This window comes from Anser anser (genome assembly GCF_964211835.1).
Source record: "Anser anser genome assembly, chromosome: 1".
NCBI classification, from domain to species: domain Eukaryota; kingdom Metazoa; phylum Chordata; class Aves; order Anseriformes; family Anatidae; genus Anser; species Anser anser.
In genome coordinates this window covers 39,575,726-39,594,524 of record NC_139720.1, presented here as the reverse complement: position 1 = coordinate 39,594,524, position 18,799 = coordinate 39,575,726, and the positions used below count along the sequence as shown (strand labels likewise).

The 18,799-nt window shown below is 41.1% G+C and overlaps 1 protein-coding gene across 1 annotated transcript; it reads right to left on the bottom strand.

Moving 5' to 3' along the window:
* Positions 1–5,943: 5,943 nt before the first annotated feature.
* RAB21 (RAB21, member RAS oncogene family) lies at positions 5,944–18,720 on the bottom strand. Its single transcript, XM_083847644.1, has 7 exons — positions 18,168–18,720; positions 11,755–11,814; positions 11,446–11,553; positions 9,802–9,865; positions 8,988–9,042; positions 8,487–8,575; positions 5,944–7,635 (listed from the first exon to the last, which is right to left on the bottom strand). Exons 1-7 carry the CDS (start codon positions 18,324–18,326, stop codon positions 7,496–7,498), a joined length of 675 nt encoding a protein of 224 aa, XP_083703770.1. The 5' UTR covers positions 18,327–18,720; the 3' UTR covers positions 5,944–7,495.
* Positions 18,721–18,799: the final 79 nt, after the last annotated feature.

The following is an 18,799-nucleotide window of genomic DNA, read 5'->3' as shown; positions in this document are numbered from 1 at the left end:
TTCCAGAATATGAAACAACCTAAAACATACAAGAATCAACATAAGAAAAAATTACGGTTGTTAAGACTGATGTCAAGTTTACAATGACTCTGTTCTCTTGGTGGGACAAGACATTTTATTTTTATTTTTTAAATATAAAACAAGCAGAACAGACACCGACACGAAATGCTCTGTATTTGCCATGCAAGGAAAGATTCATGATTGCATCAGCTTCCAGAGAGGAGCTGGAAACTATCCGAGAGTGATGACTAAACAGAAACTGATCTGTTGTTTGCTGAGCTGATTGGCATAAACCAGCACTGCCAAAGCTAGGAATTCAGAGAGCAAAGACAAGCAGCAGTACCCCAATTGTTTCTACATATGCATTACAACACCACCAACCAGAAATGTTTCCCAGGAAGAGCAGGAAACTAACGGAACAATTGTTTTAGGGCGGGGGTAGCCAAGGCTGTATTTCATCTTAACTGCTCAAAGGTCTTGTCATTAACAAATAATCATTTCCTTCTTTAATTTGCCACCATAATCCACTTCGGAGATCACTGTTTGCCATACAAGCTGAAATCCTTAAGTCCTGAAAACCCATGAAGGTCCCACGGTGCCAAGCACTGCAGTATTCACATACCAAAAGGATTGTCAGGATTCCCAGAACGCTCCAATCGAAGCATAATCTAGTATTTTAAACTTTAAACCAACTTTTCTAACAAGTACAGGCACATCTTATGGTCAAGGATTGTTTTATTGTTTTGTTACTCTAACTAAAGTCACAAAACAACGGCATGGGCATCTCCATTAGGGCAGGCTGGCCACCAGAGGAGCACTGACACTGCCACCTCTACCTGAAACATTCCCCACAGGACGCTGAGCACGGGCCAGTACTAGAAGCAGCACTCCTGCTCCTCACCATTTAATACAGCCCCCTTAGCGAGATGCTGAGAGAGTGCAGGAAGAATAAATCAGTGAAAGCACTACATTTACTCACAAAAACCTCTTAAGACCTCTTTTTTTGATCAATAAACTACTCAAACAGAAAATACACCCCTTGATGCAAAGATAATCGGATCTAAGTACTGACTTTTGAAAAGTGCAAACGAAGGGGTTAAGAACAACCAATGCAGCATCTGTGCAACACTGCTGTTCCTGTGCTTGCTACTTTCATTCACAGTGTCCATCCAGTTCAAACCCTCAGCAGCTGCCGACCAGTGACTTTCACTAGGGAAGCATGCACAAACATTCGTTACAGAGGTGGGACATCAGTATACTATCAACACAACCGTTGGTAAATTCTCAGTCTTGGTTCCATGTCTGTTGAACCAACAAATCTGGTTCAATAGCATCTGCTTCTCCCTTATCAACTCTCTGGGTTTTGAGTATCAAAGCTTCATTTTGATGAGTCCTTGCCACCCTACAGTCTCTGGGGCATGTTAGCATAGCTTGAGCAACCTTTCTGAGCCAGATTTCACCTCTTAAAGCCATCTTTCAGCAGATTATATTCAGATGTGTTCAGAAATTGTAACATGAAAATTTTTTTTTTTTTTTTTTTTAACCAAACCTATTCATAAGCCAGACCACTCCTCCCCAACCCCCAGTAATTTTCAGGGCCACTTTATTTCAGTGTTCAAGTTTCAAATTTTATCATTTATTATATGTAAGAGAGAATTCAGATACGACAGTAACAAGTTTTTAGCTTTTCTCCCCTATTAGACTGCCCAGCTCTGTTTTTTCATGTTGGTTTTTTTTTTTTTTTCAATACACAGAGGTACCAGAGATAGCAAGGACTCTGTATCAACCTTCCAGTATCTCCCCTTCACTGGGTTTGGAGGCAGGATAGGACCAACTGCTACAGCAGGCTGAGGGGAAGATCATTATATGATGTACTCACCCTCCTTTGTTTCTGTAGTTTCAAATTACATTGCTTCCAAGTAACCTACAAATGAAGTATTAACCCTCACTCCACCACCCCTCACCCCCACATCCCCCAGGAAATACACGTTCCCTTTCTTGTACAGGGGGTATTCTGTAGTAGTGATTCATTAACCATGAGGAACAGGGCAGCCAGCAAGCAGGAAAAGAGGGACACGAGCTCCTTGACTCTATGGCCACGTCAGGTCGTGCTGTTTGCCTGAGTGCACAAAACAGTGGGAAACAGAAACTATCAAACTATTCTTTCAGGCTACCTTTCAACATCCTGGTATCGGATATAATCAAAGCTCTACACTGTCCAATGGAATGAATGCTCAGCTTCTCCCTGCGATGAGACATTTTAGGGCTGTAGAACCTGCCAACCAATTGACCTTTTTGGCCCAGTTTAGTAAGCCTGGCGGTCTCAAAGAGCAATCAAAATATATCACCTTGAAATAAATTTTCATTTTGGAAGTAATTTGAACGATTTAGATTTTTAAACATTTTTTTTTAAAGCCAAAACATTTTTATTTATCTTGAGCACAATAACACCTCTCTCATAATGGAAACAGTTTCGTAGATTCTCACTTTCCAAGCCAACTCAAGACAAGAAACATTGCAGATTTCCCAGTTCTCAAAGCTGTTTCTCTGTCTCACTCTGCTCTACACACACTGGCTAATGACAGCTCTGAGAACACAGGAAGGGAAAGAATATACACTTTCATTGAGAAAGCCTAAGTTCAGTAGATGGCTACAACACTGAAATGGCACAGGTTGGCCTTCAATAAAGTAAAAATCTCGGTGTTAATCAGAATCCACCCCAGAAAGTTGCGTGAGAAATATGCCCAGTTAAAAGGAAGCTGGTTTGTATTTGCACTTGTGCAACAACTAGTGCCAAAGATCTTAGTCTTCATCTGCTACTCCTTGACACAACAGCAGTTGTCAGAACTTCTCTTTCAGTGAAGACAAGTCAGGAAAAAATCCCAGTATTTGATGTGAAGATGAACAAAATCAAGTAACCAAACATCGCATAAAGGAACATATTTTAATCAATCTTTAGGTAGGGTAGTATTGTGCCTGAAAGCCCATTCAAAGTTAGTTGTATTCTCTTCTTTAAGGCAAAAAAAGAAGAAAAAACAGTATTTCACAGAAGGAAAACTAACCTAGGATATTACCTTAGAAAGGTCTTGAATTAGGCAATTACTGGAAAGACATGCTAGCAGCTCTATTAAAAGCTGGTTAATTTAGCACAGACAGTCCATTACCAACACCTTCAGTTTTTCCTCTCTTATTCCTTTGCTCTACCCATTCATCCCACTGATCTGCTTTCAGCTTCTGAAGATTTCTGATCTCCATTTACCCTCAAGCCGGCCTTCTATCCCTCTTACTTTCTTTAAACTGTTTACTCTGACAGCACCCAGCATTTTCTCTGAACCTCATTTGAGTTCCAGCCACATTCTGTGACCTCCTAACTTTTTGCAAACTTTTTAAAAGGCTTGGAATCTACAGCAGAAATTGAAGAGCTGTACGCAGATGCAAGTTAAACACCTAGAACAATTAAAAGTGGCAGGATAAAAGGGCTAAGGGATACCTTTTGATGTGGTAGTAAGAAAGAATGCTTGTCCATAATGTGTCAATATTGTCAGAGAAAAACACACAAATCAAGGCAACACTCCATTACTTAACTGTCTCAAGAGACAAGTCAATGCAGTTCACCTGGACATTAGATTTCCCCAGTTTGGAACTCTATGCAAATCCACTGCAAACCACATTAAGTGACCACCCCAAATCATAAGAGCTAGTTACACTCATCTCCAAGTACTACAGATCTGAAATAATTTAGTAGAGCGTCCTTGTCTCAGTTGGTCTACCTGGTCATGTAGAACCTGTGAGCTAGCGCCTAAATACATTAAGGCTGCATCCATAAACAACTACTAATAGAGATACATAACCGCTGCATTCATGGTTTTGGACTTTGGTTTGTTAGACATTATTTCAGCAAGTCATAAAACTTCGTATGTATCTCAGGTATTTATAGCAACAGCAAAACTGTGAGCAGCTAAAGTTGTTTTAGAAAGGTATTTTTACTCACATGCTACTATAAAAAAGGTCTCATACCAATCTTTGTCAAGATTTACCCTGAGGAAGTGCATTCCATATTACAAGCACTTTTAAAGTTGACTTACGTGCTGTAGAAAATGCCTGGCTGGTAATACCTATCCAACAATAGAAGTGTTTAGTAAAGACATAGTTGTTCTCTTGCACTCTTCTCAAGAGAATGAGAAATAGAGAAATAGTTTTCTTGTTGGCAGCAAAACACTTTTCCTTAAACAGATACTTAAGACATACAAACCAGGTATCTAGATTTCAAAGGCAAGATTCTTGAAAACCCAAGCCACACAGTAGTAATGCTAGGTTACTCAACGAAGATCCTTGAGATCAAATATAGAAAACCAAGCTATCTGTACTTCCTTGCACACTTTCTCCACATGATCTAGATATCCTCTGTAAATAATAAAAATGCTTTTACCAGGAACAGTTGTACTTTGGCAAGAATGAACAGCTTACGTTAATCAGTTTCAAGAACTAATAATATTCTCTTGCATCTTGGAAACAAACTTTCATGAATTCACATTCACCTTGAGACATTTACTTTTTCAATTTCTTCCACCTCAAGCCTTTGTTTTAGATACACAAGCCAATTCAGTCTTTTCAAACTTTTCAAGAAACCATAAATATTCTAGTCAATGCCGCAGATCAGTAGGTAGTATTGAGGGAACAGGCTTCTAGGTGACTTTCACTACTCATGCAATTAAACACAATTGCTACTTCTAGCTAAGAAAACTCACTGACAGGGCACAATTCCCCCCCCCTTCACAAGGATCAATCTTGCTACAAGTGTTTATAAATAACTCTGATATTAATCCTTACTGTAGTCTATGGCATTTGCCTGAGACATTGGGTTGTCACATGTATATTGTAGTACCTATGTCAGAAGTAGGATTTTTATTTTTAAAACTATACTCATTAGATAATGTAATAAACATCTGTGCTTAGCAAGGTATCAAGTTCTACAGATAGAGTCCAGGCCAACTGCAGCTTAGACAGAAGCTCCCATTCAGGATTTGTCATGCTGTAGTTTCACTGAATCTAAGAACAGTAACTTTTGACAATTTCTTTTAAAAGGTATTTTGCAAATAATAGTAGTAATAGTAGTAGCCAGAACCCTTTTTTTTTTTTTTTAAGATACAAAGGTGTCAGCTTCTTTATCCCCACCCAAGTTTTCAGTAGTTAATAGTTTTAGTCTTGCAAGTGACTTAAGAGTTGGTATAACATGGCTTTGTTGGTGAGACCAAAGTCTCACACCGCCCCTACTACAGAACACACACTACAGTAAGACAGACTACTGAAGTTTGACACTCCAGTGGTCAAACATGACATTCCCTTTGGTAAACATCTTGTATGAATTACCAGGCCAGGACCACAGCTGTCTAGTTCAACAAAGCAGGGAAAGCTCTGCTCTGGAGAAAACATAAGCTCTAATGAGTTATCTATGCCAGAGCATATCTACTTCCTTATCAAGCCTAGTCGAGTTTTTTTTGCATCTTTGTAAAAACTGAAATCGGAATCCAAAAATCTGCAACTCTTCTTATAATGAAATTTCAATCTTGAACAGTCTCACCAATTTCACTCATCATATCAGTATTTTGTTACTTACAAGACTGACTAGTCTAGTGTATGGATTTGAAGGTACTATTTGTTGCATCAAACTGACCCAAATTTAACTTTGACGAGGCTCACTGAAGTGAGATATAGTATCAGGATGTTGGCTTAACACAGTGTTGCTATATACACATAAAATCATGAATTTTAGATTCACAGCAAGGCTCTGTACAGTCAAGTAACTTTGTCTTCACTAACAAAAACAGAGCACCTTTGCCCATCACGCATACAACATCAGAAGAGCACACCAATGCCATCTTTAGGGAAAGTACACCGCAGTTTTGGCAGAAAGAAAGGAAATAAAGAGCATTGGGACCAGTCTGTAGCAAAGCCATCTATTATTTCAGAGAAAATAAGTCAGATGAAGACCGCACGCTTCTTACATGTCAGACTGATTAGTTACTACTACTCCTGTTGTGCATTGTAATACACCCACCCCATTAAATGCATTTATATGCAATGTTAGTTCTACCCTTCAGAAAGAGGAAGGCCAAGGAATATTCTATTTTGTCATAGACATCACCTTTACTGTTTTTCCAAGCATGACAACTTAAGTAAAAAAAAGTCAGACCACAAAACATTTTGAAGTTTCAACTACCACCATTTGTTTTCCTTCTGTGATAGTAATTTATACACTTTATTTCTGAACACCCTCCTCCCAAACCTTAAGTGGGCTTCAAAAAGCTTTACAAGAGAAAGAGCAAGTCAAGATTAAGTTCAGTTTTGTCTATTATTCCCGAAGTTACAATTGCATCTGGTAGTTCCATATCTTCCACATAATCACTCAAAAATCAGAAGCAGTTCTCATTAATGCCAATTCATTTGTTCACTCAAGCCCTGCAACATAGGAAAAAAATTACGCTCCTAAGTAGTTTATAATGCTGTCTTGGGACACAAATGTCTTAGAACAGCTTAAGAGCTTCCCATGCATCTGGTTTAGCAGCTACCAGACAGACAAGGGCTAAATTTGCTTCAACTTTCTGGGGGATATCTGAGAGGCTGAAGTAAATGCAGAGGCAAGATAAATGCATGCTCCAACTGTTTTAGCTGGGAGTCAAACGCCTCAGTGTTAAACAGCAGTCTAAAGAAGCATTCCCTTCCTACTAAGGGGGTACTCTAAATACTGCTGCTTGACAGAAAAAGCTTTAAAAAATGCTGTAGCTGTGAGTTTACCAAAAAAAAAAGCTGTTTTCAATTTTCAGGAAAGGGGAATAGAATGAGCAATTCAACAGTACACATGAAAAGCTTGCATCTTTTCACTGACTTACTCACTTCACAATCACTGACAAGACTGATGTACATATTTCTGCACCTGCACTTGTAAAAGCAGATAAAATATTTAATATGTAATTTACAATGTATTTTACCAGCTTGGCATACAAGATGAACAGAATATATCAAAGTAGTTGACGGTTATAGGCTTGTGGAGACCCTGCAAAAATATTACTTCAGATATCTGCTAATTTAAAAAAAATCAATTTGCATTTTAGAAGTGATATAATTCAATCTACCACAAAATACAAAGAGCTGCAAAAATGTATACCATTCCAACAACAACGTATATAAGTTATTAAATAATGATCTGATTTAAAAGAATATAAATGAAGCCTTTAAGTAGGTCTTTTCTACATGCATATTATTCCTCATTAAAGAAAAGTATGTAAAAAGGCCATTGGTAATTGCTTTGTTAACCACTGTAGAAAATGCCAATTCTCTGGTCACAGACGCCACTAGTTTAGCACTTAAGGTCTCTGCAGTGTTATGTGTGATTATTTTTAAATACTGTTAATTCTATTACTCCACTGGTAAAGAATGTGTGACTTTGAATATGGCAGTCTTCATATTGAGAGGGCAGTGATGCACAGTTTTGTTACTATCCGGAAGAACAGCACCCGCCGCTGCTCTGTACTTGGGGTTCGTCATCAATGATCTGTACACCTCGCCTTGCTGTTCCTGACTGACTGGAACCATTGCCTCTTGCTCTTTCATCCACTTGAGCAGTTTCTATCATTCCTGTAAATGAAGTGTATTAGATGACATGTATTAGTACTCCATTGCATTTTTACACAAGGCTTTAAGATCTTAATCTATGAATTATGCGCACAAAGTTCAGCAAGACCAGTTCTCTTACTAATTATGCAGAAGTAAGCGCTCTGGTATCTCATGGCATAGTCTTAAGAAAATACTTAAGCGTTCTTCCTAAAGCACCAAATACTCAGAAGCTCCTGTTGACTAAGGAAGACCTTAGATGCTCAGATGTTCTGGAATTGGTGACTTCAAATGCTAGATTTACCCACCCATTATAAGAACATTTATTAAACAAAAATACCACACACACCACTTCTCTAAACAAAAAAAAAAAAGTTTTGCTTAATTTCTTGTTTCATAAGAACAACACAAATGGGATAACTTCCTTGTGCTATGGTTATACTGCATCCCACATTCTTTATCATTTGCTTCAGCTGCTGTGTAAGATTTGCGTAATTACAGCTTCAAATTCATGAACTGTAATTCAGAAATCTTGTCAAGTGATGTCAGAGATGTTGCAACAGGGTATGAAGTGGACAATAGTGAGAGCAATCACATGGAGTGACTGCAGATCAAGCTTCATGTATGTAGAATAAAACAGAACTTCAACTCAGGACTCCAACAGAGTGGCAGAACGACGTTCTTAAAGTACAGCATGAATTTGCATCTACACATCAAGCTTCCATGGCTGTTATAATACACAAGTGGCTTGAAGTAGACTCAAAAGAAGCCAGTTCTTCTCAATGATTTAAATTAAGGATTTTCTATAGGGTTTGAAGCATTCCTGAAACCTTTTTGTGTAAGAGCTCTTTATGAACAAACTAGACAATACCTACTTTTACAAAGGTCAAGAAACAGTTCTTCAATTCCTTTGTTCTGTTTAGCTGAAGTATGGTAATGTTTTGCTCCAACGGATTCAGCATACCTGTAGGAAGGCAGATAAAGAAGAGCTTCATTGCACTGAAGAATGCAGTCTTCCTAAGCCACTTTACATGAAGTGGAAAGAACTCTTAATTCAAAATATAAACTCTTAATCCACACATGCTGACTTAAAGGGAATTGTGGTTAGAATTGAGTAATTCATAAAAAAGAAGATTAATTGAAAATTTCCTGTTTAGAAATGTATTTAAACTACAAAAGTTGATTTTCAGTGATGTACAACTCACAAGTTACACTTCAGCCAGTAAAGACATCCCAAGACTCAAATAGGAACAGAACACTTAGCAGCCAGCGAGGCATGGCTGGTTTACGCCTGCCAGCTGTTAAGAGCATCACAAGTTTATTACTCCAGCATAATTCTGCAGTGACTGTTTCTATTAATAATTGGTGTGACTTACGTTTCTGCTTCTTGCACTGAAACATGCCTCTCTTTTTCCAAGTCTATTTTGTTACCTGTTGGAAACAAGTTATGCAATCATTTTATCCCATCAGTTTCTTACAAGCTGCCCCAATAAAAATTGTCTTTTAAACATGTCTCTATCTAGACAATGACAAATGATTTGAAAGTTCCTTTCACTCAAACATATACAGGCAATGAGCTTCTACCAAGAGACCAGGGATAGCTGAATACCTCAATAAATTAAAACAGAAGTGGTTTTTATTAGGCCAAGTATCTGTACCACAAAAGTACTTTTTGTAGAATATCCATATATCTAACCTCCTGAAGGTCTTAGTCACTAGATCTGATTTTAAATCTAAAACAATATTTACATGCACTTGTAAAAAACGCATTGAAATATCCAAGTTTTAAGAATTATTCCCCCTTGCAAGCACGGGATTCTAAAAACAGAAGTATCCTTCTATGTCACTAGAAGCAGTGCATAAACAAAAAAACGAGTCTGAGAACTTGCGAGAAGTATATGTAGCATATTAGATGTTTATGTTTGTTCAACTATGCAGTCTGCATCTGTCTGTACCCATTCACTTTTGCCATTACGTATCATTAAGCATTTTTTTTTCCAAATTAATTCTCCTTTTCTTCAGTTGTGATCTATTGAAACTTCTAGCTCAAATTGCATTTTTAATTATCAAATTCACATAAGCTTTACCCCTTCACATGCACGAACTGTCACAGCAGCATTTGGAAGATGTTATTAACCAAAGGAAACTTTTCTGATTCAGTCACTAGAATTAGATGTTAAAAGAACTTACCTACTATACATAAACAGATTTCATTTCCCAACATTTTTCTTAATTCCTTAACCCAGTTTTTTACCTGCATAAAGAATAGAGATAAGTTTATTTTCTCTTGATATACTACTACTGGTTTGGGCACTGCAGAACCGACCTATTTCCTTCATTAACTGTTCACCCTAATCTTGAAACAGACATGTTTAGAGCAATATAGATTGACCAAATATTCTTTGTATTGCTGAAAAAGAGCCACGTGCAGATGATTTTAGTTCACGGTTGAAACTTAGAGCAAAGTGACTTGTATAAAGTGGTTCAGTTACTCCAGAAATTGAACTTGCATTCATATTAGTCCCATTCCAAAGAACAAGTTCATTACATTGACCACTTTAGGGCAGGCATGAGATCTTCAGCCACAGGAACATACTAACACATCAGAAGTGGTTCCTTAAAGGTAGAAGTACCTGAACCAAACCTGAACTAAGTTTTTCAGATTAGATTATAACAGATGTTTGTTTCCTAAAGGAACAGACGAATGTTGAGTCAGCTGGCACTAAGGTGTGTTATTAAGTTTGCTGTCATGCTTTGAAGTTGGATGGTCACTGCATTAACTTGGAGATGCTATTGTAAGGGAGTTTAAGCTGTGAAGAGAGGCGACCACTTCAAGGACCTAAAAATAGTTAGGATACATGATACATAGGTAGTTATGCAGTAACTTCTGCAAATTAACCTTTCCTCTTACTTCTGAGAAGTAACTTAAGTGTCTTGAGATGACAGCGTTTTCGCTAAACATGGCTCAGCATGAAAAGGCCCGAGTTGAACTCGTACTCACAAGTCACAGCTCTACAGATAGGGCCCAATCCTGTCAGCACAAAGTGCTTCACTTGCCCAAATCAAACTGTTTTAAGTTGCCTATTCTGCTGGGGAACCATATCCTGATACTACTTGCAACACTGCTAGCCCAAGCCTAGCCAATACAACCATGATTTCTTACTCCTTTACACAGAAGTCCTACTATTTTTACCACAATCTAATCAGGTCCAGACTCACCTAAGGAAGTGTCAGTAGCTTTCAGCTGGAACAACAATACAGTAGTACCAGTTTGACACAAGACTGGATAAAAAGTCATCTGCCCTGACCTGATCAATTGATTCTGCAGTAAAACAGTTAACCATCGAATTTCAGATTAAATGAAGCCTTGGAAGTCTAAATACCTATTATTACTGAGAAAGTAACACTTCCAATGTCATGTATTGTAATTTCAGAGTTCGGATCTGTCAAAGGTCACACCACTTAGTATCTTTTAGCAATTTGATTTATACAGTAGAAATCAGTACTGTATATTATCACACGAGTGCCACTTTACATTTATAGCCTGCCACAGTTAACTCATACTTTATTTCTCTAGTGTTCTTTGAATAACCCTACTAGACCTTTATTAAGAGTAGACTTCAGAAAATATTAAGGTGTACACTTTCATTACATGGTCTGAATTTGCAGGTATAACAGAAGATTTGCACGTGGCAAAGTCAGATACCAATCCTGTAATTCAGGGAAATTAAGCATAGATGCCATTGCTGAAACAGAAGATTCCCGTGTATGCACTCATATCACAGATCCCCTCTCGGTTTACATCTTACATAGAGGTAAAAGTCTCTCCAGTACCTTCTGAAAAGAATCTTCATCTGTTATATCATATACTAGAATAGCGCCATTAGAATCTCTGTAGTAGATCGGCCCCAATGCATGAAATCGTTCTTGACCAGCTGTATCCTGCATTTAAAATACTCTTGTTAGCATGGAAGACTAAACAAACACGTCAAGAGATTCCAAGTACTTCAAAATTTTACTTTATTACAAAGTCCCTAACATTTGAGTTCTATCAAGCAAGTACTTTTTCAGGAAAACATTTGTTTAACCAAGAGGGGAGAGGTGATGCACAGCGGGGAGGACAGCGTAGGAAAGCAAACATACCCATATTGCAAGGTTTACTCTTTTCCCGCCAATATTTAGCTTCTTTGTAAGAAAAGATGCCTGGAAAACAAAACAGAGTTCAATTTTTTACACACAAGTGTCTCATTTGACTTCAGATTTATTTACTAATAAAAACATCTGAATCAACAGAAGACAGATTCCTCAATCCAAATACTCCTCAAGCCAGAAGGCTGGGTCAATACTAAGCCAATTAGTCATTCCACTACAGTTTGCCAGAAGTCTATTCTAAATAAATTTGCCTTAAGCTAGTTATTTCCTGCATCTTTTAGCTGTTTTGTGAATGATTTAGGAAGGATACGAGGGTTGGGCGTGAGGAGTTTCAATTCAGAACGCTGCTAAATCTAAGCTGAGCTTAACATTTCATGACAGTACACAAAGGAACCAGCCTAAATGCCTAGATTTACAGATTGCAAGAATTAACAAAGTAGTTCACTACTAGTGAATTACCAGAACAAAATAAAAGGGTTTGAGTTTATAGCCAAGGTTAACTTCTGTCTTTTTCCTGAGTTATACTCAGTTTTCCTTTCACCTCAGTGTGCAGTCAGCTATCAAGCGCTCAGCGGTATCTTGAGATACATTCATCACAGATTATTTTAGGCTGGCCTGCAGCATCTCAACACAAGGCCTCTGCATGAGAGCACTGAGCAGGCATCGAGCTGACTAAAAATCACGTGGATGTGGGAAGGGAAAGTGTCATCGGTCAGGTCAGCTGCTTGAACCAGGCTGCTGCTTAACTGCATAAGCAACCAGTACCTGCACAGAAGACCACAGGAGTTCAATTTACACCAGCCTCAGCTGCTGTGAAAATACCTTTCTGGTGTGCTGCCTGTGTTAAACTAACCCAAGTCAGCTCCTAGAGCAGCTCCTGTTCTGCTGCTTTTCTGGCATCGGCAGGACTGAAGAGGAGATGATTCAGTAATATTTTCTGGAAAATATTCTCTTCTTTTCTGAGAGAAGTTTGCTGCAAAGCTTTCCACAAAGCGTGACGAACAGAGCAGATCCAGAGAGAAGACAGCCCGCAGGGAAGAGAAACACCCAGAAACCTTCCCACCAGCAGGTAGAAAAGAACGATCCCTGTGACCGCTGGCTGCAACATACCTAGCGATTCCTGCTGCCCTTCCGGTCTACAGTAAGGTGGCGTACGTCAACTTCAGGAAAAACTCCAGGCAGCGTGTTTGAAGTACTTAACGCCAGCCAACTTGCAACAAACAGGTTAACAGCAGCATAGCAAGTCTTACACATCCGGCAAGCTTCAGTGGATTTTCAGGCAAATCCAAAGTACTGCACAAGTTATTTTACGGCTTTCACCCAGCTGTCCCTAAAGATTGTATGATCAGCGTCAAGTCTTCCTACAAGTTTGTTCTACAGCATCACAGCCTAAAAGCTGTACACTTAGAAGAGAGTTCAGAAGTTTCAACACACCAACACTTGGACCACATTAAGAGAAGCTATGGGTGAGGCACGCTGAATCAAGCTTACTTGCCAATATGCTATTTATCTGCTGTACTCAGCACTTGACACAGTACTGTAAATCTCAGAGGAAAAGCTCTTCAGGGCACTGTTGGCTTTTGTCACCATAATGAAAAGTCTATTCTGGTTAGTTGATGCAAGTTTCACAGAAACGCTTGAGAACCACACTTCTGGGCCTCTGGACCAAAATGAAGAAAACTCTCACTGAAACAGGAGTTATATTTAACACAGAACACAGTATTCATAAGGTTATGTCATCGGGGCCTCAGACATTGGCCTAATCAGGGTAATTGTGCTATTAATTGTCTGACATATCCAATATTAAAGTGGGTTTCTCACCATAGATAAAAATGTTTTTTTGTTTGTTTTGTAGTAACCTGTCCTTTAGGTCACTCCAGCTTTTGATACAAATACTGCCTTTTAACACTAAGAGTGAGGTATGTCCTCTCCTGTACACCCAAGTATTAGAAGGCCAGTACATTCAGGTCAGCAGTCTTTTCGTGTCTCCTACAAGGAGTGACAGGAGGCAGAAGCAAGGACATTTAGGATTGGCTATTGCACTTGCTCTCTGTATTAAAACTTGATGAATTTGTACTTTTTAAGATTTAGTTCAATAAGATCTTACCTCTTTGGCTAGGGATCTATCCTAGATCAGGTATCCTGATTACAAGCAAGTTTGTATAAAAAGCTTGCTTGATAACAACACTGGAACCTGGTATTGGAAGTGGCTGGAGTTAATAACGAGCAGAAAGCTTTGAGCATACTGTGAGAAACTGTCAATACTATATTACACTTGAAATGCTTAATTCCTCAGTGTTCATATACTGTTAGCAGGCCCTGTTCTTGAATTAATTGGTATGGATAAGTCTGGCGTAATTAGCACCTGTTAAGTGCATTTTAAAGCCACAGTGGTGCACCCTCTAAGACCAAACAGCAGATAACCAACTGTTTAAATAAAACTCCCCCCACTCAAGTTCCAGTTGTCTCATGAAGAGTGAGGTTATTTCTCTTCAGTAAGTTTCTCTTCTGAAGTTAGAGAGCAAAAAGCTCATCAAGTGACTGGCAGGACACGGCAGTGTTTAGAAATCTGGGGGGGGTGGGGGGTCCCACATGTAAAGAAGAGCCTTAACTATAAGTTTAAGGCAGCAAGCTCCAAATCCAACCTAGTTTAGAAAGAAAAAGCGTTGCTGCCAAGAGCATCATAGCCTTTTAAAGCAATGCAGTCCAGACAGCATTAGATAATCACACAAAGAAGAGGACTTGACATTTGTTCTAGTCTCTTGAGACTCCACTAAATTGAGTACGAGAGAGTTAAGTGTCAGTCACAACTCGATTTACAATCAGTAATTCCTTTCCATATTCATTACTATGGCAATTCGTTTTTGCTAGGACTTTCAAAAAAACACAAGTGTACGGGTTCTCAGTTAACTCAAAGATAAGTAATCTCAAACAGCTCTTTGAAGTACGCTACTAATTTGGGTATTTTGACTCCAGTGTCTTATGACTGGTCTGAAGAATACTTATGCACTTAGAAGAAAAGGATAATGCAATTACAAGAGCTAAAATACCATTTTCTTTACATGTCTGCAGAAAATCTTCCCTTTCCTTTCATTCTTTTTTAAGAGCTCAGTTCCACATGTGCATCAGGCCCCGTTGAGAGGGGATAAAAGGGCCTGAAGAGAACGCAAAGAAGATCCAGCTGGAAAAGATTCTCTCGAAAAAAATAGGAGGTGTACATCACCCACCCCTTGACTGCTTTATCACCAGGCACATAAACATCACATACAGCACTGAGCCGCCCTGTATTGCTTTCTTCCGTGCTATCAACATCCAAGACAACTCTGCCAGGTCAGGCAGGTCCCCCAAAGCAACGCAGATCACCCTGTATGATTAGCATCACCACTCGAGCAGAGCCGGGTTGGGTACTTGGCAGCCCTCCAAATGTTTGAGAGATCAGTACACAAAAGTTATATTTATCCTGAGCAATTAACAGACAGCATCCACCCAAATTTTAAAAGGACAGTTTGACAGTAGGTTTTGTTGTTATTATTAGAATATTTCCAGTGTATTTCACCTGGCATCAATTTACAGCTTAGGTACATCCCAAGACGAGAGCACCGACCTCAGTATTTTGATCCATGGGAACCAACTCTAGCTGTCCCACCAGGTCTGACAGCAGGTTACACATTATCATTATTTCTTGTAAAAAAAAAAAAAGACCTAACCTTTCCTGCTTCAGCTTTTTTCACATTATTCTGGGTATATTTTTCTTCAGCAGACCAGTAGCAACTTTAATTTCAGTTCGCAGGTCACTGATATCTTAAGTGCACGACTTCAAGCTAACAAAACTTCAGCAACATGTCCCAGCAGCCTCCTAATCTCGATATAAGGAAGTCCCAGGTCACCGTTTCCCTCTCGACAGTGTTTAGGGAAGGGGGGGGAGGGGGGGAACCACTCCCTTTCACTAAAAACGTCCTTACCAGAAGAGAAGAAAGTCACCTTTGTGTGTGTACACACATAAACCTCACAATAGAGTAACACCGGTGTTAGAATTCAGGTAGGAAAACAGAGATGTGCATTTAGGTGAAAGATCTGCACTGCCCAACGTGGCTTCCTGTGCTCTCCCATCACTGGGGTGACGCAGCAGGAAGCACCGGGCAACCTCTCCAAAGCACTTTTCAAAGGCCTCAACACTTTCCTGGTGCAAAAAGGTTGGCCTGAGGTTCAACAGCACTTGCACACCCCTTACAACTCCCACACCACCCCCAGCTAAATCAGATTACTGTGGATTGAGGCCCTCATCCCATTGACCAGCAAGATTTACAGGCAGCTCATCACCGTGGCTCCTTTGCTGCATCAGGAGCCAAGTATTTTTTTTAATTTTGGCTTCATTGGAACAAAAGTCATTTGCTGCAATACTTTGAACTGATGCCATGAAACGAAGCCACTTTACCAGATTAAGCCCTTAATCGAAAAAATAAGGAGCTCTCAGAAAAAAAATGTCACTTGGTTGTTTTATCAGTTTCTCCATAGTTTGTTTTTCAAGGGATGTTTTAATTTGGTAGCGAAAGGAGGTACTAAACCTTCCTTCTACAACTCTGAGATGCAGGAAAACAAAAACAAGGCAGATTATACTTGACAAGCGCACGTTACATACAGTACGATTAAACAGCAGCTGACACTGCATTTTCCAATCAATAAGACGCGTGTGGCTAAGGAGGTTCGGGACAGAGAAGCAGAGAACAGAAGGGTGAGTTGAGATGTATAAAGCAGTTAAAATAGACTGTTAGCAACCAGAAACCTAGCCGCAGCAAAGGGACAAAATTTCAGGATCGCATGTGAGCATGTGTTCCTATTCCTTTACAAACATTCTCCTGCCACATAAACAGGGAAAGACTACAGCTCTCAGGCTGTAGCATCTGGAGAGGACATTTTAGGGTCAACATTTTGGGCCCATTTGGAGTTCCGTATCATGACATCTCTGACCCAATTCACTTTCTGCTTCTAATTTCAGGCTTTCTGCTACAGCAGAGCTACACCCCATGACAAACTACTCTTTCCACCCAGAATTCAGCAACACACAATCGCTTGCAGTGCACTTTAAATACAATTGTTTGCTCGACACTAGGCTTCAGGCAGTGTAACAGCACAGAGTACAACTGCCACCTACAAGCCACTAACCATTCCTGTAGCACAGCAAATGTTAGGCACCTCCATAGCAATCAGATCTACAATTAGCTTGACATAAACACCTTGTCACGCCTAGTAACCCTAACAATAGATGCATCCAACAGCTGAGTATGAACTTGAAAATGTTTTTAGCTATTTATAACAAAAATGGAGTGACAGTATCTGTTGGAGAAACATTCACTATGCTGTTTTCAGTGCATCTCTCATGCTTCCTTTGTTTTAAGGGAAAGTTTCACCCCTAAATACTTCTGAGACACCCAGACCACAAGAATTTTCCCCTAGATGTGCATGAATAGCACACAACTACGCAGAGGCTCTCTTCTGGCACCACCTACTATTTATTCTGTCTTGCACAGGAGAAATTCAAAACCCACCACTGGCCCACGTGGTGGCAGGGTTTGTTTGTTTCTTTATTTGCAAGAAAAGCGTATTAAGCATAGCATATGAAAGATGGAGTGCTACACATCCATAACTGGCAAAAAAAGATGCTGTGTAGCTGGCGTAACTGCAAGTGAAGAGGAATCATAGAATATCCCGAGTTGGAAGGGACCCATAAGGATCATTGAGTCCAGCTCCTGGCACCACCCAGGCCTACCCAAAATTTTAGACCCTGTGACTAAGAGCACAGTCCAAACGTTTCTTAAATTTGGACAGGCTTGGTGCAGTGACTAGGATAAGTGAGCAGAGAGCCCAAAAGATACATGTGGATTGTACAATCCATGACACGAAGTTTAAAAACACATTTTCCATGTATAAAATAAAATGTATGGATATTGCAATGTGGCACACACACCACTCAGTACGAGGGGATGATAAAAAACATCGCTTTGGAGCGGACACCGTCGCACGTCTGTAAGCGGAGCATCATTTCTCGGTTGTTTATAAGTTGGCTGACAGAGAGCCAGGCCAAAACTCAGGGAGACACGGTGACGTGCAGGTAAGCCTTATGGACCTCCTCAGTCAGCGATCCATAAGCCTTCACCTCCGAGGGCCTTTTGCGAGGGCTGCCCCTTCCAGATGCAGATATTTCGGCAACTCCAGCGCCGGGATGTCGGGATCCGAGGGCACGACGACGGCTGCAGCTACCAGGCACGCAGCACGCACGAACCACTTAGTCATCAGCCCACCGCCACCGCAACAGCCACCTCACCTCCAGCCCTGCCCGCACCCCCCCGACCCAACCACCCCAATTCCCCACGAATTCACCCCAAAAATCCCGCCCCGCCCCGCACCTGCAGGGTGGTGATGTGCTTGTCGTTGAACTTGTTCTCGCAGTAGCGCAGCACCAGCGACGTCTTCCCCACGCAGCCCTCGCCCAGCAGCACCACCTTGAAGGAGAAGCTGCGACCCCCGGCCGCCGCCGCCCCCGGGCCGGCCCCCGCCGCCGCCATGGGCGCCCCAACGCCGCCGCCTCACATCCACGGGCCGGGGGGCGGAACGCGGGGCGGGGCGGAACGCAGCAGGCGCCGCCGAGGTCCCCGGGGGGGAACCGGGCCGAGGGGACACCGACGGGCACGGGCCGACACCGTCCCCCTCCCCGCGGCAGGCGGCCCCGCTGCCCCCTAATGGCGGCTCCTTCCTCCTACGTCACACGCCGCCCGGTCACGCGCGGCGCCGCCGCCAATGGGAGGGGCGGGAGGGGCGGCGGGGAGAGGCCGCGCCCACCGGGGAGCGGAGGGGAGGGGGTGGGGCGGAGCCGCCCGCGGGAGCGCGCGCAGGGGAGCGCGTAGCGGTGACAGGGCTCCCGCGGGTGGCCGCGGACGGGCCGTCGTAGTCCTTCAGGATCATGTGGTCCAACCACCCCCAGCCACCACTGTCACCACTGAGCCGTGTCCCTAAGCACCACGTCCAGCCTTCCCTTGAG